Source organism: Orcinus orca, chromosome 4 (genome assembly GCF_937001465.1).
Source record: "Orcinus orca chromosome 4, mOrcOrc1.1, whole genome shotgun sequence".
NCBI classification, from domain to species: domain Eukaryota; kingdom Metazoa; phylum Chordata; class Mammalia; order Artiodactyla; family Delphinidae; genus Orcinus; species Orcinus orca.
The window spans coordinates 125,405,544-125,431,653 of record NC_064562.1 but is presented as its reverse complement, the minus strand read 5'-3'; the positions used below and the strand labels follow the sequence as shown (position 1 = coordinate 125,431,653).

General features: G+C 37.1%; 1 protein-coding gene across 1 annotated transcript in view; it reads right to left on the bottom strand.

Annotated features, from left to right (window-relative positions):
* Window positions 1-26,110, bottom strand: part of ENPEP (glutamyl aminopeptidase) — a 104,709-nt gene that overhangs the window by 10,446 nt on the left and 68,153 nt on the right. The window contains exons 11-17 of the mRNA XM_004269570.3: window positions 20,563-20,642; window positions 10,416-10,552; window positions 10,236-10,291; window positions 3,299-3,449; window positions 2,208-2,281; window positions 1,990-2,094; window positions 1,731-1,901 (exon numbers count right to left, since the gene is read on the bottom strand). Of these exons, the coding sequence (XP_004269618.1) occupies window positions 1,731-1,901; window positions 1,990-2,094; window positions 2,208-2,281; window positions 3,299-3,449; window positions 10,236-10,291; window positions 10,416-10,552; window positions 20,563-20,642 (774 nt within the window). The remainder of the gene's footprint in view (window positions 1-1,730; window positions 1,902-1,989; window positions 2,095-2,207; window positions 2,282-3,298; window positions 3,450-10,235; window positions 10,292-10,415; window positions 10,553-20,562; window positions 20,643-26,110) is intronic.

Below are 26,110 nucleotides of genomic sequence, written 5' to 3'. Positions count from 1 at the left end.
TTTTCTAAAATATTTAACTTTTTAAAGAACAACCTATAATTTTGAGGACTAGTGTAATGTAAACTTTAGGAACATTTAAATTATTTTGGAGGTACTAAAAACAACCACAATTTCAAATATTAATTTAAAAAATTATTTGTATTTATTTAATAGAAGTACTTCATCCATTTTACCTAGTTATTCAATTATACTAAAAAACCCCCCAAAAACCAGCAAATTAAAGGAAAGTACTTATATTATTATTTTATATGGGATTACAGTTGTCTTATTTGCTCTTCCCTAGATTGTAAAAAACAACTTTCTAATGTAACTTGTATGGTTGGATTAGTTGGCTATAATTATGGTATAATGCAAATAAGTGCAAGATAAATTAAGTGACCAAATCAATAGATTTTTATTAAATTTATGCCATGGCTGTACCCAGAGGGAATATCTGAACGTGCTCTGGTAAACTTCCAGAAACTGCAGTGGTGTGGTGGGCTCCTGAATTTTGTACAATTTATCTCTTATCCTCTAGTTCACAAGAGTCTTAGTAAGGCATCTAAGTACTTGCTAATTTTCTCATCTTATACAATTAGCACAATGCCATCAAAGTAATGAATCAATATAATGTTTTGTGGAATGTCAAGATGATCAAGTTCTTGATAGACTATCTTAGGGCAGAGAGAAGAATTCACATATAGCCCTAAGGTGAGATGGTGAAAATGTATCGTTAGCCCTGCTAAGTAAAAGCAAACTGCTTTTGGTAGTCCTTACAGACTGGTTATTGCATTGTAATTTACTATTTATATTCTGCTTCTCCCAGGAAGCTTTAAGTTTCTCAAGGATAGATTTCATTCTTGTTCATTTTTATTCCCACAATCTATATACCTGTACATAGAAAGGACATCTTAAGTGTTGTTTAAATGAATGAAGTAAATAACTCAGAAGCCATAACTAAGGAAAAAATAAAAAAGGCAGAAGCTAGTTGATTTGGGACATAGATGTGGAGTGGGAGAACATTCATAAATGGGCTTCAAGCAGTCTTTGTACCTTCTGAGTGGAATGTAAATACCTTTTGGGTGTGTGTCTATGCATGTTGTGGCAGACACTCCTCTGCTGACAGAGACCAGTTTTGTTCTGGGCTTGGGTCAAGGTATCCTTGATCCTAGGGAAGGTAAACTACTACCCCATCCTCAGAGTATCATGATTGGCCCAAATCAGTCAAAGGAATTCAAGTTCATCCTAGTCAGCAAATGATCAAATGGTAGATCCAGAGTATAACCCAGAATGATCAAGGGTGACCTAGTTCTGGATTATGAGGGGAAGTGGAGATAACTGACCTCTTATCATAAAAGACAGAGCCTTGTGAGGAGGAGCTCTTTTGCTCCTGTCCTTCTTCCATTGAATGTGTTTGTGTGAAGGCAAAATGCTTGGAGCTCTGGAAGTCATAAGACGTCCAACATGTAGAGGATGGCAGAAAAGAAAGAGAAAGAGCCTAGGTCTTGGGTGAAAATGTTGAACCACTGTACACAACTGGAAGCTCCCTACCTCCAGAATTTTTTATATGAGATTACATGTCTTTATTTTTTAAGCAACTCTTACAGGGATATTTTGTTTCTTGCCAGGAAAATAATTATTTAATAGATTTTCTTGGAAACATATCATCCATAATCAGCATTTTAAAGAGACTATGACGTATAAATTATCAAGTACCAATACACGTAATTTTTTCAAAAGCTCCAGCTTACCTTGACAAAATAGTGACATTCTTCACTGATGCTAATCCATACAATAGCTTTTCTTTTTCTTGAGCTAATGAAGTTTTCTGGTATTGCTGAAGAGTGTAGTTCCATGTAGTCTCATTGCCAGAGTTCTGCATTCCATACCGATATACCAGAAGCCTGAGATTTACAGGAAGACTAGAAGAAGAAACAGTATTTCAGAGATTTTAATTCCTCATTTCTCAGTTTAAAGTCTTCCAGAAATGAAAACATGGTGAACAGTCACCTTACGGTCCCAGTTAGCCACGTCTGAAATAGCTGGGAAGCATTGTTCAAGGCATCGCTGTCTCCCATCTTGCATGCGAGCCCTAATACAGAGGCACGGAGTAGTCTAAGAAAAGAAACACACACACACAGCTGGGGCCTTGACCACTTTTCAACATGTCTTAACATATACAAATGAATACTAAATGAATATTAATATTTAAAATGGTAAAAAATAACTTTGTGAGGTGGTCTCCAGTATCATTCCATCCCAGAGAATCTGCAATGGGCTTCACTTGATCTCGGAAGTATTTCTGAAATAAAAGCACCATGCAGAGTGAGTAATAATTTACTATTTAGCAACAGTCTCCCGTTTATTGTAATCTACAGTTCCCTGTGGTAATCTTTTCCCCCACTAGCTCAGAGAACTTTGGGCCTGTCCTAGGAAAGGAATGTATTAAAGTTTTTATAACATTGTAATTTTACTTCAGTCCCGAACATAAGAACATCCTGGATCACTCTCTAATGTTTTATAGAACTTTGGGTAAGCCCCTTTTAACCTCCACTTCTTAGTTAACGTGTAATAAATAGAATAACACCTGACATACTTACCTCACTAAGGAAGATTGCTCAAGTATCGATGAAATGATAACTAATATTTGTACCTTGGCTTAGGATTTAAAAATGACATTTATATTATATGATTCTCACTATTCCATTACCATAGGCAGCCAACTACTGACATTCCTATTGTACAAAGGAAACAAAGACTCACAAATATGAAAGCATTTGTCCAAGTTCTTTCATAAAGAAAGTGGAAGAGCTAGAGATTGGAATCCAGAATTTGTTTAAAATTACAAGTGTCCTGCAAAAGTGCTGCAGAAATCACAAAGCCAAGAAAAGCATTTAGAATGACTATCTTATAATAAAATCTCAATGTGGAAATAATAGCAGTAAGAATAAGGAAAAATTATGTCATATTTTGATGAGAATAGATTCATTTTAACATAGATAAATCCATTAAAAATAGGATCTAGTTTGTATCTATGGTTTAAAATGTTATTTTAAATAAAATATTAACTATTGTATTGCTTCTAACACTAAAATACACCTTTAAGTGGTATACTGAACCAGAAATACTGATACATTTCAAGTTGAAAAAGCAAATAGCATCTCTTTGATTTGATTAGTCAAGTCATTATAATTTCCTTTGATTTCACTTGGCAGGCAAGATATGCTTTTGTGTTTCCCAGGAGCTCCTTCTCTCAGAAATCTTCCTATTCTGCTAATGGCTAAACATCTCCTTTCGTAAGATATAGCATTAACATTACCTCAATCATAGGGTATAGCTCTTTATCATCTTCAAACATGCTAATAATATAGGTTACAGCTGAAATGACTCTCTGCCATGGTAAAAATTCCTCTTCCATTTTGAGATACTTGGTCAAGTTCAGAGCCTCCTTGTAATTTAGAAGTTGAGCTCTAAGAAAGAAAAAGAAAGCCCACAGTAAATTAAAAACCACAGACTAGTTTCCTTCAACTGAAAGTACTAATATGGGGATCATAGACTTCAGTGTTAATGAGAACCCTTCCATTAAACAATTAAGAAAATGCATTACTGTTAAGGCCCAATCAAAGAGGTTTGTTCACAATGATGTATTAGTGCTTTCATATGTTCAGTAATAAAGGGGAAGAGAGAACATTAAGGTGTGCATTTGAAAAATTGCTATGGCAGAATTTTAGATAAAATGAAAGCCATTTAGCTATACAGTTAATATTGACAAATAGAAACTTTTAAATTTTAGGTTCACAAGCTGATTGTAGTATACAAATGCACCTTTATAAGTGTATTGTATTGAATTTTTTTACATTTGACATGAATAGGAAATATAACAGTACTCGAGAATTGTGAATGTTTAAAACATTCCAATTGAACTTATATTTACCATAAAAACATCTCCCTTTTTTATACATTTCCCAATAATATTGATAAATAAAAATAGATTTTGTTTCTCAAAAAAATGTGACGTTACCATTGACATTTCAAAGTTTAAAGAGTTCGATTTCTTCCTCCTTAGAAAAGATTTTGGAACCTTTTGAAATAATGTTCTCAGAAATCTGTTATGCCTCAAATTTCAGCCTAGGTTTTGGAAAGAATCTTAGATAGGAATCCTGTCTTTCCAACTTACATTTTGAAAGTTAAAATTAAAGAATAAACTTTAAATTATTGAGAAAGTAATACTGATGCATTGAGTGCTAGTATATTTGAGGTCATTTTTTGTGAATGGCAAATAATGTAACCATATCTTGATTTCTCCCCTGAGAGTTGATAAGATAAACTGGTATTGGAGAGCTAGATAAGAAGAAACACCTTTGGTATCATATGATTTGCACTAATGTGATATGATACAGTTTGTTTTCAGTTCAGAGAGCTGATTTCTTCTATTTTCTCAGTTCCTGATCTTATTTAGAAGAATTTATATTTTGGAGCATTCAGCCTGTCTTAATAAAAGTATAAATAATATTGAGAAATGGAGTGTTTTATTGAGAATGTTTGTTGAGTAAAAAAAAAAAATTGTAGAGTTTTATGTTGACGGTTGAAACTTGAGAATTTTCTAATTTTAATGATTCTCTGTTTTCCCGGGTGGAGAGCACAACAGTCAGTTGTGCAACAGCCCAGTCAGTGTTTTCTTGGACTACTTATGAAGAGTGATTGTTGCTCCGAGGATCCAATTAACGAAAAGGCTAATGAAAGTTCAGGAAGAATGGCAGGTAATTTGGTTAGAAACCTCATGGGCTACACATTTATAGTAGGTGAAAGGATTAGGAGTGGGTCTTGGTTACAAAGGCCAAAAGAATTGGCTAAATTAGCATAAGTAGAAGTAAGGAAGTAATCCAGTGATCCAAAGGTTAGAGGCCCTGATGAAATACTATATATTTAACTGTTGAAAAAATCAATATCCTATCCTAGTGCCTTGTTTTTTCAACATACTTGATAGCTATGCAGTTGTTCCACTTTGGTATCACTTGTTTAAGTTTGAGTCACATGGTCAGCACACTGGACTGAGAGTGAATTTTTTGCTGGTTATTATAGAGATAATATTTCGAGAATTAAGTTGATGCACTTTTCATTTCCCACAAATCATGTTACTCTGTGGTATTTGATACTTCCGAGGAAGAGCATATCATTTAGAATCATGATTCTCAAGTTTGTGCATGTATCAGTAACACCTGGAAGGTTTGTTAATCACATACCCTTGGGCCCTATCCCTAGACCTGATTCAGCAGGTCTGGAGTAGGGCCTAAGAAGTTGCATTTCTCATAAGTTCCTAGGCAATGCTGATACTACTGGGACGACGAGTGAAGAATCTGTTTTTAGAACAAAGACATGTATAGTGCCCTTCCCTCCCAGACCCCCTTACAGTGCTGCGTTGGCTCATAGCTGCACTTTCCTCAGAGAATAGCCCTTGACCAAATACATCCATCTGGCTTAAAAGGTTATGCTACCCCCACCCCTGGCCATTAATTGTCTGATTTAGGAATGCAACAGGCCAGCCTGCTTCCCTCAAGTTGGATCCACTCTGTAGTACAATTCATGGATACGGCTTCCTACTGGAATCTGGCAAAGCTAGACTCCAGCTGAGACCATATTGTCGCTCAGCCTTTTGCCCTGCCCCAGCCTGCTTCTCGCACTCCCTATCTCACGAGAGTACTCTCTCAATAAACCACCTATTCGGGAACCTCCATTTCAGACTTTGCTTTGAGGGAACTCAGCCTAAGACAGCATTTTTACTCAGCTTTGAGTCTCAAACTCTGTTAAATCCATAGACCAGCAGCAGCCCTTGAAAGCCAGATTTGGTTGAGAATTTTCCTTGTTCAGAAATCTTCCATTTATAGTAAGAGTCCAACCTGAGGAACTTAAATCCTAGAATTGTCCTATAATCTATAGTGTGGAGAGGATGGAGGCTATAAACTTAAAGTTCTCACAAAATGCTGTAAAGAAGAAGAAGAAAACAAAGAGGTCTTTTGAGGGAGTTCTTACTTTCCTGTCTTGGCCTGAGGTACCCAGAAGATTGGGGAATCTGGAACAAAAGGTTTGTTTTTGCTTCCTCTGGTGTGACCTGGAAAGACTGCACAGTCCTTCTCCAAGAAGCTCAAATTAAACATAGTGTCTTACCAAACATGGCTTTCGAATGGGACATTAGAAATGCTTGAGAGAGGTGGTTATGTGGATAGAACTGACCCCGTGGTCTCTCATTCTTCAGCAGAGCCTTCAGATGGTGTGGAGACTTTTGAAAACTTCCCATGTGTCTGGTCTCTCGATGTTAACTTACTAATTAAATTCAGATTTCTGGCTTACAACAGTCTCTGCAATCAGCTGGATCCCTTTTGGAGTCTTTCCGCATTCCCCTACTTCTCCCTTCTTTAAAAGGCAGTCCTTGATAGGGTGGGGAAAGTTGCTTATCAGGTTCTGTGTTGTGGTCTGGTCAGCTCTGTTAGCACCTGTGAAATGGTAAATCTGGTGTACCTAGAAGTCTGTAATCTCGGCATGGCTGATGTCCACCTTGTGGTCTTTATTTGCTAACCTGGCCCTCACCTTAGAAAGCACTGGAGCCACTACACCTTGAAGCCTGACTGAAAGTCTGGATCCTTAGCTTAGGGGGCCTTTGAAGCCATCCTTTCTGCCACTCTTCCCTTGCCTAGGGACTCCTGGTCCCTCCCATGTGCCTGCTAGCCAGCACTCTGCTTTCCCTTGTGCTGTTCCTCACCCACTCTCTTTGTCACACAGTGGGCTGCAGAGTGCCGTATAAGCGACTGAAAAGGTAAAAAATCTGTAACAGGTAGACAAAAAAAGGATTTTTTCTGTCTCCGTTTTGGCAAGGCCTCCAAACCAAGCCCCTTAACCTACACTCCAAAGTAAGACGCAGGCCCATCGAATTAGGACTGACATGGTTAGGAGCAGGTTTTTGTGACCCTTAGCTGATAGCCCACTACCAGCCTGCGAAAGAGATTGGAGCGGCAAAGGGGGAGAGGGAGACATTTTAGAAGAGGGCTTTTGGAGGATTCTGTCAGTGTACTGTGAATGCTGTCCTCCCACAGGAGACAGGAGGGTGTAGGATGCTTTTCCCCTCACATGAAGCCTAGAAAAGGGGCTTTAATGGAACCACCTGAAGAGTTTTATCTGTGTACCCTGGAGCTTGGGGGCACAGTGGTCTGGTGTCTGATACCCCAAGAAATCTAAAGGATGAGAGACTGTGGTTGCTACTGCTCTGACATCGGAGTGAAGATACAGGACTGCATGAGGTTGCCTATCCTTCCAGACCTTGTCAGGGGAAAGGATATATGAATACTTCCTGTAGACTGGATACGGTTCAGAGGTTTTCACTTCCTCACCTCAAAGAACTGCAGGAGAAAGACCCTTGGCCATGGAATGTGTGTGGATGGTACATATTCCACGAAAGCACCACACAAGGAAAAGGATCAGTGTTAAACATCTGCGAAGTTCAGAGAGGACCAGAAGTAGACAGCATGTCAGGATCTTTCTTGCCTTCATCTGCCCTCCTTCTGCTCTCCTTGCCTTAACACTGGAGGAATCAGAGGCAGCATGGTGAGAAGTAGAAGTTCCATGCGGCAAAACGGAGAGGAAATCAAGCGCTTTATTCCCATTGCAGGGGGCTGGCCTGAAACTAGCCTGGGGGCTGGAGGAACTTTACATGAAGTTGAACATTTGAGGGTTTTACTGGGCAGGGCATATAGTTGAAGTGAGTCTGTTGTGGGGACTCAGAAGTGACTGGGTGAATTTTTACTCCTTATCTTCAATAAATGTGCCCAGCGGGATATTCCATCCAAGGCAGTAAGAGTACTAGCTCCTCAAACCTGGGGGCAGGGGTATCAAGCATATTTTTGTTTTTAGATCCGCCCTTTTAGTCTTGCTGATGAAACAATAGTTCCATTTCTTTTTGAATACCAGAGTAGAACTGTGTAAATTCTAATGCAACCACATGCACTTACCCATCTAAGTACGCATTTCTGCTTTTCTGCAAAGTTTCAGAGTGATCTGGACCGGACTCTAACCAGCACAGGTGGGGTCTGTTTCTCTTTGAGTCCCTTTTACCTCATGCATTACAGAAGGAAATTGGGTGATAATAGCTCAGGCGATATTTCAGGTGATAGCTAAGGTATTTTCTGGATTGGTGGCTGTGTGATTCTACATGTTTCTTGGCTTTCAAATTTGTTTCACTTTCTACCTTTCTGAAGCTCTTCAAAATGTTATGGGCTATGGCCAAGGAGCTGAGCAAATGTGAGAAAGTTGTTCAGTTGTGTGAGTTATCTGCTTTGTACACAGCTCCTCAGAGAAAGCTGTTCAAGAGGCTTTCACTTCTTAAAGCAAAAGAACTGTCTGCATTGTGTTGTGATGGAAATTAAACCATAAGGTTATTACAGCTCTGTGTAATTTCTAACAGCCAAGATGCTAAGCTTTGGAAGAGATCACTATGTTTTCACAGGAGAGAGTTTTCCTGAAAAAAAAAATCTAAATGGTCCTATTATGTTTTAAAATGTTTAATTTTTAAGTTTTTGGCCGCACCACATAGCTTTCGGGCTCTTAGTTCCTTGGCCAGGGATTGAACCCGTGCCCTCCACAGTGAAAGCGCGGAGTCCTAACCACTGGACTGTCAGTAAATTCCCTAAAATGTTGATCATTTTCTTTCACCACTTAATTTCCCCAGTCTACACAGTACCAGGTACAGAGTAGGTGCTCAATAAATATTTATCAAATGAGTGATTGACATACCATAGCATAATGAAAATAATTAATCTGTTGCATATCCAGGAGATTAAACTTGGAGATTCACCAAAGAGAATCACGTTGTCTGTTACCTACAAAGGGAATCTAGATTGCAAATTCATAAGAGCTTTTCTAAATGCTTCTTTGCTGCTACTAAACAATGGTGGATGCTTTTTCATCAAGTAATACAATCTGCTGAGCACTTCCTAAAGACCAGACAATGTTTGGTGTCCCTTATGTGCATTATTTCATTTGCTCCTCACGAGAGTCTTATAAGGTCATCTCCATTTTACTAACAATAAAATTGAAGCAGAGACAGGTTAAGAAACTTTCTCGAGGTTATTCAGAACCAGGATTTTAACCTGGTTTGAGAGCTCGTTTTTTAACCCTATAAATTCCCTCCTTAAAAATGTCACAAATGTTTTCTGACTTCCAGTATACTATCTAGGGAGTCCATGTAAAATAGTTCTCCCATGCCTTTAGTGCTGCTATACTATCTTTCCAGCCATGTATTCAGCTCATATTTAATGAACATCTACTAGGGGCCGGGCACAGTTAGGAGCTGGGGATAAAATGAATAGGAACATGATCTAGGTGCCTACCTTTGTGAAACTTGCAGTTTGGTGGGTGAGATGGATAATTAATAAGCATTGACAATATAATATTATCGGAAATGCAGGACCCCATAAAAGGGACACCTAACCCAGACAAAGGGGCCATGAGGCTTCCTGAGGAACTAGCATCTCATTCTCAGTACCTTGCTTATGTCTAAAATGAGGCCACTACAAAGCCAGCAGAGCAAGTTGGCTGTGTCCCTAGCTCCTACAAAAGTGCCAGAAATTCAAAAAATACTTGTTGAATTACTAGTGTTAGACTACCTGAGAAAAATGTCTCAAAGGTACTGTGGTTACTACTCTTACATTACCCCAATCTATGTTGATTATTGTTTTCAAAGTGTAGGTTGTTTTTTTTCTAAGTGTAAGTTACCTTCAGGCCATGAGAAAAAAATTCAAATTTCCTAAACAGTACTTTAATTCAATCCTAGGGCGCTATGTCTCATACTTCTTACCCCAGTGACCTGAATAAGATTTGACAACTCTAACCATAAAATCTTACAATGGGCTTGGGCTCACAGAGATGAGTTAATGAAACACACTGTTCGTCTTTTTAATAAATCAAATTATGACAGTACACTTTTGTGCATTTGCAAGTGTCACTCCTAATTAGCTCAAGGACTCTGATTAGACAAACCCTATCTAAAGTCAATAGGGTAGGTGAGTTTTTGTGTATGTTGAGTTGATATCAATATTTTAGCTATAAGGCTCATATTAGTTTTAAAAAAAGTTATGAAAAAAATAATGTAAATAGTGGCTTTGGATATTTTAAACTATAAATTAGTACTTTGTTGTAATTCATTTTTAAAAAGATTTATGACAAGATCCACAGTATTTTAAATGATTGAATCTCATTCCAAAACCCACCTTGCCAAGGCAAAAGCGTCATCGATAAGACTTGCACGATCAGCAGAAGAAAAGTACTGGGAAGAGAAAGAAAAAAAGGTAAGAAACATGAATCTTAAAACGAAACGTGTTGAAAATTAATGTCATTATGATGCTGTTCTTAGAACAAAAAGAAAACAATTCACAACCTGCTATTCTTACCTTGTGGTTGAGGGAAAGATTGGTAGCTATCCATTCCCAAGTTGATACTTCATAATTTACACGATAAAACCCAATATGGTCTGGGTTTATTTTGAGAAAAGTGTTTCCACTAGGTTTAGGAGAGTTCAAAGTGATTCCTGTGGTAGTAAATAAACACTAATGAGAAACATGTTTGCACATACTATAAACACAGAGAAATTAGACCCAGAGGGTAAAAAGAAAAGAAAAGAAATATTAGCTCAAGGAGTCAAGTTTGATTTGGATCCAAAGCCCCAAAGCCTAATTCTTATTTAGTTGCCTAACTTTAACATGTCATTGTAGTGTGTGAGCTGAAAAAGAAATAAGTAATGTAAATAAGTGTCCTGTAATTTGTGACTTATTATTATTTCTTACTGGCAGAAGCTTGTCATATGGGTGAAATAATTCTGTACTTGTCAATCCTTCAATAAGTAAAGCAATGCTTAAAGACAGAGAAGTCCATGCCCTTTGGGGGTAATCCATACATTCTTAATCGTGAAGGATTAACTACACAAAGAATATTCACTGGGGCAGCCTGGGGAGGGGATAAAAATGTAAACATTTAAAAGAATACTTTGTTTATTAAAATCAACATCCAAATTGATGGAAATGGTGATTGCTAAGCAGAGCAATGATTTGAGGGTCAGTAGTGCTTTTAAAATGTCAAGAAGGCTTGCAATAGGACTAAAATCCAGATACAACATTCTTGATTTTGTGGTCCATTTCATGCTCGTTCTCCCAATTTTATCTTTGTAAAGTCTTCTGCTTCCTTATTTCAACGGATTACATCAATGTTTTTTCATCAGTGGATTTACCAAATTAACTTTCTGAAGTAGCATTCAGAATTTACATAGGACTCTAGGATATAGATTTTGGAAGTTCAACATTGAGGAACAAAGACTTATATTTTAAGTAAAAACTACTCAAAATAATAGTTATGCTCTGACATGACCAGTGTTTGTTAGCATTAGCAAACGAACATTAGGATGTTCGTTAGCATCCTGTACTTTTATACTTATATACTCTTTTGTTTGTGTGGACAGTATGCAATTTAAATAATGATGTGGGAATACTTAGTATATTTAAATAATTTCAAATAGTTTAATGTAGTGATAATGTGGGATGTGATATTGGAAAATAGGAGATGAGGCTGGAAGTAAAAGTGAGGCCTCAGTGTGAAGAGCCACAAGCTGTGTTAAGTTCATCTTCTTTTTTTTCTTTTTTTAAAAATTTATTTATATTTATTTTGGCTGCGTTGGGTCTTTCGTTGCTGCATATGGGCTTTCTCTAGGTCTTTTGTTGCTGCGTACGGGCTTTCTCTAGTTGTGGTGAGCGGGGACCACTCTTCTTTGCAGTGCGCGGGCTTCTCATTGCGACGGCTTCTCTTGTTGCAGAGCATGGGCTCTAGGCACATGGGCTTCAATAGTTGTGGCACGTGGGCTCAGTAGTTGTGGCTCATGGGCTTAGTTGCTCCACGGCATGTGAGATCTTCGCGGAGCAGGGCTCAAACCCGTGTCCCCTGCATTGGCAGGCAGATTCTTAACCACTGAGCCACCAGGGAAGCCCAAGAAGTCCATCTTCTGAGAGATGGTAAGAATAGAGAAGATTTTTAAGCAGGGAAATAATATGCTCCAGCCTGTTTCTAGAAAGATAATTTTGTTGGTGGTATGGGAAGGAGATATTGGAAGGAGATTCTAGAGTCTACTGTAATAATCTAGGGCAAGAGAGAATGAGGGCTTACACTAATGTGGAGATGATGAAAATAGGTGATGTGTTCAAGGGACACATCACTGGTAAAATCAACATTGTCCTTTTTCTGAGTTGATGAGGACAGTTAGAGGAGGGAAAAATAGCTTGCATGATTGGATGAATAATGGTGTTGCCCTTACAGAATAGAGAAAGATGAGTCAGTTTGGGAGGAAAGATGATTTGAATTTTGGAAGCATTCACAAGGTTTGGAGGATATCCAGGACACAGTAGTTTTCCATAATATATAAGTAAACTCTTCAATAAAGTTTCTTTAGGAACGTTCAGAGTAGGTTCTTGACAAATTGTAAACATTGACCTCACTCATATAGTATTTATCTTTCTTTGTCATCCTCCCATGGACATGTTGTTGAAAGGAAGCTAATCTTTTGGCAGCCATACACTTTGAATGTTTGTATTGGGAGGACAGCCTCTTGCTTAAGCACAGAGCCATATATTATAGGAGAAAGAGCATGAACTTTCCAGTCTGAGAGACTGAGGATAAAATCATTGCTCTGTGACTTACTAGCTGTGTGATCTTGGCCAAATCACTTGACCTCTCTGTGTCTCAGTTCATCATGAGGGAAGTAGGGATAAAAATCCCTCACAGGGCTGTTGTGAAGGTTAAATAAGATAACATAGGTAAAGTGTTGGTCACATAGTTATGTGTCCAACAGATGGTAGCTATCCCCTTTATTATGAAAGGGGATATGCCGCCAGTTCTATAAATAGCAAAGCAAATATAAATAACGTTGAGAAGTTCCTGGCAATCCGTCCAAATACTGCAGTATTTTATAAAGTGTGCTTTATATATACCTAGTTAAGCCTGTCTAGAGTTACAGTGATTTTTCTCACTTTATAGATGAGGAAGCTGAGATCCAGGAAGTCAGTAGTTACCAGACTTTCCAAGTTCATGCTACTCTTGGAACAGTTGTCAACAACAAAATACTGTTGGGTTGTTTAGTTACATAATGAAGTAAATAGGGCTAAAATATTGATGCCTATTCCAGGTGGTGCATAGAAGTAAGGGTGTATGTTTCATTCTGTTTCTCCAATTACTATTAAGAATTTTCTGATTATAACAGTAGTATGTGTTCTTTAGGTTCCAAATATGTATTTGGAAAATACAAAAAGAGTATAATGAAGAATACAGGAATTACCCACCACCAGTTGACATTATGTTTTTATCTTGTGTGCATGTATGTATCTTCCATATATATGTACATATGAACACACAATACACGTACTGGAACCTTACTGTGTTTATTATTATTAATCCTTTTCATTTGAAATTATATTGTAAGCACTTTGCAATTTCATTTTCTATATATGAAGATTTAAATTTAATGGCCATATAGTACTCTATCATTCAGTTTATAAATTGTTTTGTGCTATTTCTTGCTAGTTTTACACGTAAAAGTGGTGAACGAATTCTTTCTGGGTAGGGGCTCTTTCTAGAAAAATTTTTTCCTTCTATTATTTGTCTGATAATTATCTTTTCAAAATTTCATCCAGAGGCTAGTTTCAACTCAGATTTCAATAACATAGCATGCATAATAGTTCTCTAATAGACTATTTTATATAAATAATTATAACAAGCTTCAGTCAACTAGACAGCTTGTGACAACCTGAAATTTTTAGAGAAGGAAACATTTTTCTTTGTGGACATAAATACTGTGTTGCATCGATCCTTTAAGCAAGTTATTTTTCTGTGTAAAATGACAGTTTATATCTATCTTATTAAATTTGTGTATCAGTTAGTAGTAAAACAGCTGTAATACACAAGAGTAGTATTTTTTGACTAATTACACACAAATTATATTTGGAGACCTAAAAATTTCAAGTAGGATGCACTGTCAGAATTTGGGGGGACTTCCCTGGCAGTCCAGTGGTTAAGACTTCACCTTCCAATGCAGGGGGTGCAGGTTCGATCCCTGGTCAGGGAGCTAAGATCCCACATGCCTTATGGCCAAAAAACCAACACATAAAACAGAAACAATAACAATAACAAATTCAATAAAGACTTTAAAAATGTCTCATATCAAAAATATCTTTAAAAAATTCCACTAGTATTCTGACTAGTTACAGTTTAAAAAAAAAAAGGAATTTGGGGTCAAGGAAGAAAAGCTCAATCTCTGAAACGAAGACTAACATGACCCATTGTACAAATGGATTGGTTCCATTTGTGACAATGTTTTCAACAAATTACTTATTCAAGGAAATATTATTGATCGTGTTAATAATAATTATAGAGTCCCATCTAAATCTCAGCAAGTAGCCTAGAGAATCTCCCTGAAAAGAAAGATGTAGGATTAATATGTAATGTATAATAAGTAGGAATCGGGAAAAAATGCAATCTGACTATCGTGATGAAGGATTATCATAGGCAATGGTTTTGGTGATTGTGAAGAAATAATTGCAAAGGAGAGTTGGATAGTGAAGATCTGTTGATGTGTCCCTAGTCTGCCTAGGAAAGCAGGTGCCCAACTTAGTTGGTACATGTGTTCCAGATCATTTGACAGATCTGCTCTTATAGAGAACAGTGTATATGGAGAAACCTGTTGGTTGTTTACCATACTGTTCCCTTTTCCTCCTGGGTACACAGCTAGACTATATTTATTAGCCTCCCTTGCAGTTAGGTGGCAACATACGATTGACACCGAGACATAAAGTGTGGGGAGAAATAATAGATGCGTTTCTAGTTCTGGTCTCTCCATTATCTTCCTCTGTATTCTGATCAGATGCAAAAGATTCAGCAGAGAATTATTTAAAAAGGATAACCAACAAGGACCTACTATAAAGCACAGGGAACTCTGCTAAATGTTATGTGGCAGCCTGGATGGGAGGGGAGTGTGGGGGAGAATGGATACATGTATATGTATGGCTGAGTTACTTTGCTGTGCACCTGAAACTATTGCAACATTGTTAATCGGCTATAATCCAATGTAAAATAAAAAGTTAAAAAAAAAAAAAAAAGAGAAACGGATCCAGCGGAGAAGTCCAAGATTGGGTCGAGGGGAGGGAGGAGGTGGAGCCATGAGAAAGAAAAAGCCAGGAATTCTAAGTCATCATCTGAGAGTGAGCTACCTAGGAGAGATGGTAGGTCAGGAACACCTCCATTGGAGTGTTGCATGAATAAGAAATTTTTATTGCATGGAGCCACCCCTGATAGCTTCTCAATGCAATAATTAGACTCCCCTAGTTAATGCAGTATATATACAAAGCAGTCACAGCTTATGACCTCTTTAAAATAATTAATATACCCCAACTCTCTATGTACCCTTATTAAGTAAATTTTCTTCCTGGAAGAGATATCTAATTAGCTGAAGTGAATATTCTCTTTCACCTTGGCCAGTATGTTTTTATTTGTGTAAATTAACAAATTAGCATTCTTATATGTATGGTTCACATGAATAAGATTTCTGAGACTTGGTTGACCAGGGCTGAATTAAACAAACTGAGCTTCTGAATCTGCAAAACGGAATCCGTAATGATTCAATCAAAATTCAAAGATTCCATGAGGCTCAGTTTGGAGGAATGAAGAAAGTTTCTCTCTCTCTCTCCCCTGCCCTATTTGCCATTAAATTAAAAAATATATGCCCATCATTATTTTGATATGAAATATTTAAGTATAACTACCATCAAATTTTAGTAATGTCTTATTTATATGATAGTCAGAATTTGGTTATCTAAACCATCCAGAATGCATCCTCAATCTGAAAGAGTTATGAAAACAGTCATCACAAAATCTATTCCACCTCCTATGCCCTAAACTGTCTTTTAGACCCTATGTGCTTATGAACCCCTATTTTTATTTATTTATTTTTTTATAAATATTTTTTAAAGCAATTAAAAATTTTTTTTCCTTTTTTAAAAAAATTAATGAATTTACTATTTGGCTGTGTTGGGTCTTCGCTGCAGCGCGTGGGCTTTCTCTAGTTGCAGCGACCAGGGGCTACTCTTCATTGCAGTGCGCAGGCTTCTCATTGTGGTGGCTTCTCTTTGTTGTGGATCACAGACTCTAGGTGTGCCGGCTTCAGTAGTTGTGGCTCGTGGGCTCAGTAGTTGTGGCTTGTGGGCTCTAGAGCGCAGGCTCAGAAGTTGTGGCGCACGGGCTTAGTTGCTCTGCAGCATGTGGGATCTTCCCAGAGCAGGGATTGAACCCATGTCCCCTGCATTGGCAGGCAGATCCTTTTTTTTAAATACATTTATTTATTTATTTATTTGGCTGTGTTGGGTCTTCATTTCTGTGCGAGGGCTTTCTCTAGTTGCGGCGAGCGGAGGCCACTCTTCATCACGGTGTGCGGGCCTCTCACTGTCGTGGCTTCTCTTGTTACAGAGCACAGGATCCAGATGCGCAGGCTCAGTAGGTGTGGCTCATGGGCCCAGTTGCTCCGCGGCATGTGGGATCCTCTCAGACCAGGGCTCGAACCCGTGTCCCCTGCATTGGTAGGCAGATTCTCAACCACTGCACCACCAGGGAAGCCCCGAGTTAGATTCTTAACCACTGTGCCACTGGGGAAGTCCCAAATCCCTATTTTTAAATACTATGTTTTAGCAAGATTGGTTGTCTGATATCATGTGATAATCTACAAGTCTTCTAAATGTTAGAAAGCAGCAGATTAGAAACAAAAAGGTGGTATACTACTAAATGTAGATGCACTGACAGTAGCCAAAATAGTAGCTGATGCTAAAGATAGAGGCATTACTATACAGTCAGCCTCTAGAAGCACAGCGGTCTGCAGGCAAACAAACGTTCATTAAGCAAGGACTTCCTGAACTCTTAGTAACTCTTAGGATGCACACAGAACCTTGTTGGGAATAGGGGAGCAGGAGACAAGGAGTATGATGTGTAGTTGGTATCTTCAAAGAGCTTATAATTTACTTTAAAAAGAAAAGACAGAGCATATGAATCGTAAATAACCATGCTGCTGCTTAAAATCTAAGGAATAATACTAAGAACAAGGATTGATGAAACTAATAGCATAAAATATACTCTCAACAGTGAGAGGAGAGATTATTCAGGGTAGGTTAGAATAGCCAGAGAAGCATCTGAGATGGAGATCCTCTTCTTTTGTTATAAAGTACATGTTTAATTTAAAATACCGTGTGTAACACAAATGTAAATAAACGACCTTAGGGGAAGTCCCACTCTTGCCTGGGAAATTTCTAACTGATGAATCACCAAAGAAAATGAGAAGAGGGAGGTGGGGCTGGTAACCTGAGCTGATTGCCCATTCAGTACACTCAGGACATGTTGTCATCTGTGCTCTGAGCTGAGAGCTGAAGATGTCCCCAAACAGGAAACCGGAACTTATTGCATAGCCTAAAAATGGAGCAGGCACTTTGAAGTAGGAAGAGATGTCTAGTTTGCTTCTGGCTAAGTGACCAGTCATGATTCTGAAGTTGCAGATAAAGATAGGTTTGTCATCAAAGCTCTGTGAACATTAGAGCCACTTCATTCATTCAATAAACAATTACTAGGTACCTGCTGGAGATATAGAACAACCACACAACAACAAAAAATAAGCTCCATTTCTCAAGGAATATTCTACAGAGAGGGGAGAGACAGATAAAGTCAATAGTTACAGCAAAAAATGTCTTAAATGTAATGACAGAGGGATAGAGCTTCCCCTAAGAGCCCTTTGCTTTCTCACTTTCATACTAGCATTTTCTGTCTGTAGCACTATTTCAGTCTACACTCAGTCCATCCTGTCATCCACTTAAACTCTACCTTTAGCCCCCCCTAACTCTGAGACTAGATGTCCCTTTCTTTAGTAACTTTCTTCAACCCCTAAATCTCCGCTGGTGCTTCTCCTGCGAGTGCCTTTGGCTGTTACCACACCAGGCCCTTATGCATGGTATTATGTTTGCCTGACTCGTCCACACCCTCCCTAGACAGTAATTACCACAAGGTAAGGATTGTGGGTTCCCCCCCACCCAGCATTATCTCCATACCTATCCCTGTGTTTGGCCCATAAGTTAGTTCTCAGTAAATACTTGTTTGAAATAATTAATTAATTTAATTCATTATTTAATTCATTATTCAAATATTCTGTCTAATAAGTACATAATACATACAAGAAGAATGTTTATTGTTAACTCCTGAAACCTATTTTACAAAGCACTTGAATAAGCTTTAGTTATCTGGAAAATTTACTTTTGTGGAAACCTCATTTCATGAAGATGCTAGGTACATTGTGTTAGTGTATATAACTTACTCATGCTTTTAAATTTGTAAACAACAAATCAAGCAGCTTCCCAGACATTCCCCCAACCCTCAGTTAACCAGTGGTGACCAATGGGGAAAATATGTAGTAATATTTAAACCAGATCCACTGAAAACCTGCCAAGGGAATCCTAGCCTTATTATGCCTTTTATCGGTGCTACTGTACATTTTTTAAACTTTTTTTCTGTCTTCTCCATTTTCCTTTGGCTTGAGTAATGTACTTGAGTAAGAAAATGGTCAGAAGACAGCCCACAAAAGATAGAGCTTGGTACTCAAACACAAAATTATCCTATATAAAATACTAAGACAAAATGGCATTGATCTGGGTATTCTAAAAGAATTCAAGAGAAATTGCTGACTACATCAGTTAAGGTTAGCCTAAATGACCAAAAGAAAGTCTTGTTGTAAAGGCAACAGAAAGGGGTCTTACCTCGACTATAGCAAAGCTGGTAGAGTTTATAGTAAAAATTAAAACTCACAAAATAATTTATAGTAAAAGTAAAAACCAAAGCTGAAAAAACTATATCAGAGCCACATAAAACCTTGTTCACAAATGTTTATAGCAATATTATTCATAACAGCCAAAAGGCAGAAACAATTCATATGCCCATCAACTGATGAACAGATAAAAGGTAGTATCAATATGATACTACCTTTGTAATATCAATATGATATTACAAAACGTAATATCAGTATGATGTGAATATAATTTGGCAATAAAAAAGAATGAAGTACTGATACATGCTATGACATGGATGAACTTGAAAACATGTTAGGTGAAAGAAGCTATCACAAAATGCTACGTGTATCATTCCATTTATGTGAAATGTCTAAAATAGCCAAATCTATGCAGACAGAAAGTAGATTAGTGGTTGCTTAGGGCTGGGGTTATAGGAGAATAGAGGAGTTGATAGCTAAAGGATATGGAGTTTCTTTTTGAGGTGATTGAAATGCTCTAAAATTTACTGTGATGATGGTTACAAGTGTCTGTGAATGTAATAAAAACCATTGGATTGCACACTTTAAATGGGAGAATTTCCTAGTATGTGAATTATATCTCAATAAAGTTGTTTTTTTAAAAAAAAATCTACTGGAAATAGTGTAAAAACTTACTTGCCAGAGGAAATTAATTACTATTTTAGAATATCTTACAGGAGCAAATAGGCATATGTAAATAGAGGATAGATGATCTACTTTTATCCCTGAGAAGCCATGGGGGAAAGTCCATGCCAAATGCTATTCTGAAACCAAGTCCTCATGGGAAGGGATGAAGAAGAGTCTCATTTGTCTTAGATAAGAAGTGATTTTGAAACACAAAACAAGCACAATAGCAAAAGTATAAAAAGCAAGATTCTTCTGGAATGGTTGCTAAAACCTGTCTTATTTTTTCAGCGATCTGTAGTAGAGAACATGTGATAAGGTCTCCCATGTTTTTATGTAACTCTAAAATTTTTCAAGAAGGGAAAAGACAAATCAATGGAGATAGAATACAGAAATATATTTCTAGTTGGCTTAAGTGAGCAGAACAGTCACAGCTGAATTTAACACAGGCAAGTGCCAAGTCATTCACTTAGGGAGATGGTTAGATGGATGGGTATAGATATAGGTAATGCCTTGAGCTACTGGTGACAACTTGACAGCTTAGAAAAAATGATTTGGAGTCATTAAAGATTCTAATGTCGTGCTAGTTGAAAAATGATAGGTCTAATTTAATGGCAGCATTTTAAAAATCAGGCATGTTACATAACATTCTAAGAAATTCAGTGGGTTATCTGATATTTAAAAAGAAGAAAGGAAAAGAGAAGGAACAAAGGAAGGAAGGAGAAAAAGCGAGGAAAGAAGGAAGAGAGCAAAGAAAGGATGAAAATTGATACATTGATCTTCCAGTGGTTGGGTATCTGACCCTTCTCCTTTGGATGTGGGTATTTATTATTGTACCAGTCATGGTAAATCATTACAAAGAATTTCTTAAGGTAAAAAAGTTCTCATTATTATAGATAAGGATTTTGGCTCACCAGTTAATTACTTAAAAGGTTTCTTTTTGCTGAAGTTTACATCATAAGTTCCATCTTTATTGTTGTTTCTTTACACTTCTATTCATTTAATGTAGTACATTAATTCAAAGAAGAAATAAATCAATTGATGATATTTACCTCTTGTTTCTGACCTGTTGTAGAATGTAATCCTTGATTTGTTATCTGCAGTCCATTTAACTGGAATATTCCATGTGTAACTAAAGTTTTTTAAAAAGAAAAATTTTAACTTTTATTACTAAAAAATAAAAACATTTCCAAAGTAAAAATAGACAAGCATAAAAAGCAATAGACAAGCATATTTTCCTCATAAGCAATTGTCCAGTGTATAGTATACAATTAATACAGTTAATGCAGTACTCTTTTGTGGTAAAGATAGGCTATGTAATTGCTTTCAATTTATATAAATCTCTAAAATTTGGAACTTTGTATCAAAAATTAGCTAAGGATGAAGAAGATTATTTCAAGAAAAATGGCTTGAAGCTTTGGAATAAAGATATTGCATAAATATAACACATATAAAATTGAGCATTCACATACATACTTGCACAGACTTTAATATGCTATAGTTTCTGTCAAGGAACACAATACATTTTTAGAATTCAGAAGACAATATTAAAATGCTGTGAAGGAAATAATGCATTTTAGAAATTATGTTGCAATGACACCACCACCATCATCCCTTAAAGCTTATCATGCTCTTTAAATATCTCCTATTTACAATCATGTGAACCAGTGTGTTGCAAAGAAAACTCACCAGGCAAGCATGTTTCAGTGGGTTTTAGTGTTCTTTTTAGCTTCTTAGTATTTTCTTGTAGAGCAGGGGGGAGGAGGTTAGCTTTGTACTTTGATACAATATATACTTAACATTTTAGTCTTGAAATCTCATAAAAGAGGTCTTAAATGTCTTTTAGATCGTTCTCATATCATATCTTACCAGTCAGAAAACACAGGAGATCTAGAGAAAAGATGAATCTGTGATTGGGTTTAGGTTTCAACTCAGAGTTGGCCTTGTTTTTCTTCATCTGTGATCATTCAAGTCCCTAATAGAGAATGGGGGAATGATATTTCTCCCTTTCAAGATACAATAAAATTTATGTAATTCAGGGAGAATATATATTTGCCATCTACATGAAAGAAATCATCCTTTGTTGTCTAACTAGTGAAATGTTTTATAGATTGAACTTTAACTAGCGCTCTTGAAGGAGTTTATTGCAGTGGAATGTTTTTGGCTGTAAGTTTCATAGAACCAGTACATAAATTGTTTCTTGGATCCTATAGGAGACATTGTCAGTGCTCCACCCTTATCCCCTTGAATTTCTTTGTCATTTTTGTACACCCTGGATTCCATTATGCTTTCCCTGCCCACAGCCAGCACCTGGGTCTCTCTGTTAGAGGACTGCCCTCTGGCTGCCTGAGCAAGGAAAGCTAGAAGTTCCTGGGAGTTTACATCCTTGGATGCAGCCCTTAGCCAATGATGGATGGGCATGGAAATGTTCTTTGCCCCATCTGCAGGACCACACTGAAGCACTGTCTCTAGAACTTCCCTGCACGGTAGTCACCCTGGACAGAACCTGTTTATTGTTGCACCTTTTCTGCTTGATATCCCTCTTGCCAATCCCCCTACCAGCCTTTCCTAGACTTCCTAATGAGTCACTTTCACTTGAATGATCACCTCAGGGTCTGATTTTAGTGAAGCCAACCTAAGAACGATCCCTTTACTAGACTAGTACTTGTAGTCTAGTAAAGTCTGTCTGTAGTTTAGATAGACTAGTAATATTGCCAGAGCTTCTCGACAGATAGACAAAGAAGCATTTTTTTTAAAGTCACATTCTACCTACAGATTGCACTCTTTCACTGCTCTGCTGATGTGGTGTTGCCGTGTAGACTAACATTTCATTCCTCCTCACCTTTCCCCAATGCCAACCCGACTGAGACAACAGAGTACAGAGTATCTTGATACACTGTATGCACAGTTAGGATTTCACATTTCCACTGTCCCCTCTAAGGCACGGTCTCTGGGACTAGGCTGTGCCTAAGAGTAGGCATAAGATATACTGTTAAGGTCACGTAAAAAATATTACTCTGAGGTCTGTAAGAGCATCATAAGACAAAAAAGGATGCAGGGTTGAGGCTATATAATTTTATAGTTTTGGAGCCACTTACAGGATCTAATGTGAGTACAATTATAGATTGGAGAGTACAAAATGTCAAGAAATAGAAATTACATAAATGAAATGATAGAGTTTCCTATATGTTTTCTAAAATTCAAGAGTATCAGATTTAATTTTTTAAAGGTATAATTCACTTTTAAAATATCTAACAATATAACAGTTTCTGACAGTATAAATATGGCCAATCTAATTTTCACTAAGGAAACTGACTTTGCCCCAACATGACATACCTACTACCATTCTTCCACCGGTTTACATTGACTGGACTGCCAAAGACATGTAAACTTGTCCCATAGAGAACTCTCCCTGATGGAGATGTGAAACTGGCCCATTTCTAAGAGATGGTTGAAGCCATAGTGTAAAACAGTAACTTACAAATGTGTGGTCCATTTAAATTATAAAAAGTTTCTGGTCAGTAAGAATTCCCTAATATTGGAATATTTAAGCAGTGAGAAAAGGGAAGAGACCATTTAGTTTATAATACAACTTAACATTGTCTACCAGATAGTAATATACCTGAACAGAGAGCAGGTGAACACTAGGGTTGGAGAAAAAACGAATTCCTTTCTGGGGGCATTATGCCGCATATAATCTAATCTATAATTAGATTATATTATTATGATCTAACTTTTTAATCAAATGGAAAAATAAGGAATGATAACTTTCTATATAATGTCTTTTTCTCTCTTATTTGTTCAAGAGCCACTACAGATTTTTAAGAAATGTTCTCAAGAGGATAGCCTGTCTTTTCTAGGTTTATTTTCCTATGCATATATAACTTGTAACTTTTTTTTAAAAAACAGGGAACACATAGATTGACTTTATGATAAATGGTCACTAAAAATCATGCATCTATGAATCTAAAAATTTTTTAAAGTCTCTGAAGGTTAAAACTAAAAAAAAATTAGAGAAAAGTGTAAATGTTAATATGGTTCCATGTTCTAAATCTTGATGAATACAATTTAAAGATTTATTATAACTTTAAAAATGATTTTAGACCTGTTGATGTGTTTAGTTCCCTTGGTAATAAAGTTTTTTGTCTGTGTGGAGAGGAATCTATAACCCAGGAGTAGTCTTTAAAAATGTAATCCCACAGGTTTAAAAACAGTGTTGGCTATGTCTCTGGCTTAACAGATCAGTGGATATGAAAGAGAAGGGAACAACTACTGTGAAGCTTTCCCAATGGAAGTTTGTTTCGCAAGAAAGAAATATATTTTTTAAATTTTATATGTGCAAACACTCTTAAATAGCAGTGTTAAATATGGCCAGTCTGATTTGCTAGAACATAAAACAGTAACTGTAAAAAACAATTTATGTTAACAGAATGATCACAGAAATTATGTTGATTTATGTAATTGAATTATCACCTGATAACAAGTCAGATCTAAGTTTCAAATCATTCATATATTATGAAGAGGAAAGAGTGAAAAACAGAGAAGTTTTCTCCATCATAATCTTTCCTCTCCAAAATAAAGATAAAGAAGGAAATACAGACACTCCCTGACTGATTTCATTGGGTCTAAGACCTCAAATTTTCCTTTGTTTTGGCATGAACTATTAATTTTCAGAACCTGCATTCCAGCAAGATATCCAGTTTCTCTGAATTTCATTTACTGTGGAAGAGCTGAGTGAGGTTTCCAGGGGGAGAGGCTGGTAACAGGTTTCAACAAGGTGAGCACCACTGGCTTCTCCAGTTCAGGTGCCAACCAGTTTCTTTTTTATTTATTTATTTTTATTTTTTATTTTTTACATCTTTATTGGAGTATAATTGCTTTACAATGGTGTGTTAGTTTCTGCTTAATAACAAAGTGAATCAGTTATACATATGCATATGTTCCCATATCTCTTCCCTCTTGCGTCTCCCTCCCTCCCACCCTCCCTATCCCACTCCTCTAGGTGGTCACAAAGCACCGAGCTGATCTCCCTGTGCTATGCGGCTGCTTCCCACTAGCTACCTATTTTACGTTTGGTAGTGTATATATGTACATGCCACTCTCTCACTTTGTCACAGCTTACCCTTCCCCCTCCCCATATCCTCCAGTCCATTCTCTAGTAGGTCTGTGTCTTTATTCCTGTCTTACCCCTAGGTTCTTCATGACATTTTTTTTCTTAGATTCCATATATATGTGTTAGCATACGGTATTTGTCTTTCTCTTTCTGACTTACTTCACTCTGTATGACAGACTCTAGGTCCATCCACCTCACTACAAATAACTCAATTTCGTTTCCTTTTATGGCTGAGTAATATTCCATTGTATATATGTGCCACATCTTCTTTATCGATTCATCCGATGATGGACACTTAGGTGGCTTCCATCTCTGGGCTACTGTAAATAGAGCTGCAATGAACATTTTGGTACATGACTCTTTTTGAATTATGGTTTTCTCAGGGTATATGGCAGTAGTGGGATTGCTGGGTCATATGGTAGTTCTATTTGTAGTTTTTTAAGGAACCTCCATACTGTTCTCCATAGTGGCTGTACCAATTCACATTCCCACCAGCAGTGCAAGAGTGTCCCCTTTTCTCCACACCCTCTCCAGCATTTATTGTTTCTAGATTTTTTGATGATGGGCATTCTGACTGGTGTGAGATGATATCTCATTGTAGTTTTGATTTGCATTTCTCTAATGATTAATGATGTTGAGCATTCTTGCATGTGTTTGTTGGCAGTCTGTATATCTTCTTTGAAGAAATGTCTATTTAGGTCTTCTGCCCATTTTTGGATTGGGTTGTTTGTTTTTTTGTTATTGAGCTGCATGAGCTGCTTGTAAATTTTGGAGATTAATCCTTTGTCGGTTGCTTCATTTGCAAATATTTTCTCCCATTCTGAGGGTAGTCTTTTGGTCTTGTTTATGGTTTCCTTTGCTGTGCAAAAGCTTTGAAGTTTCATTAGGTCCCATTTGTTTATTTTGTTTTTATTTCCATTTCTCTAGGAGGTGGGTCAAAAAGGATCTTGCTGTGATTTATGTCACAGAGTGTTCTGCCTATGGTTTCCTCTAAGAGTTTGATAGTTTCTGGCCTTACATTTAGGTCTTTAATCCATTTTGAGCTTATTTTTGTGTATGGTGTTAGGGAGTGTTCTAATCTCATACTTTTACATGTATCTGTCCAGTTTTCCCAGCACCACTTATTGAAGAGTCTGTCCTTTCTCCACTGTACATTCCTGCTTCCTTTATCAAAGATAAGGTGACCATATGTGCGTGGGTTTATCTCTGGGCTTTCTATCCTGTTCCATTGATCTATCTTTCTGTTTTTGTGCCAATACCATACTGTCTTGATTACTGTAGCTTTGTAGTATAGTCTGAAGTCAGGGAGCCTGATTCCTCCAGCTCTGTTTTTCATTCTCAAGGTTGCTTTGGCTATTCTAGGTCTTTTGTGTTTCCATACAAATTGTGAAATTTTTTGTTCTAGTTCTGTGAAAAATGCCAGTGGTAGTTTGATATGGATTGCATTGAATCTGTAGATTGCTTTGGGTAGTAGAGTCATTTTCATA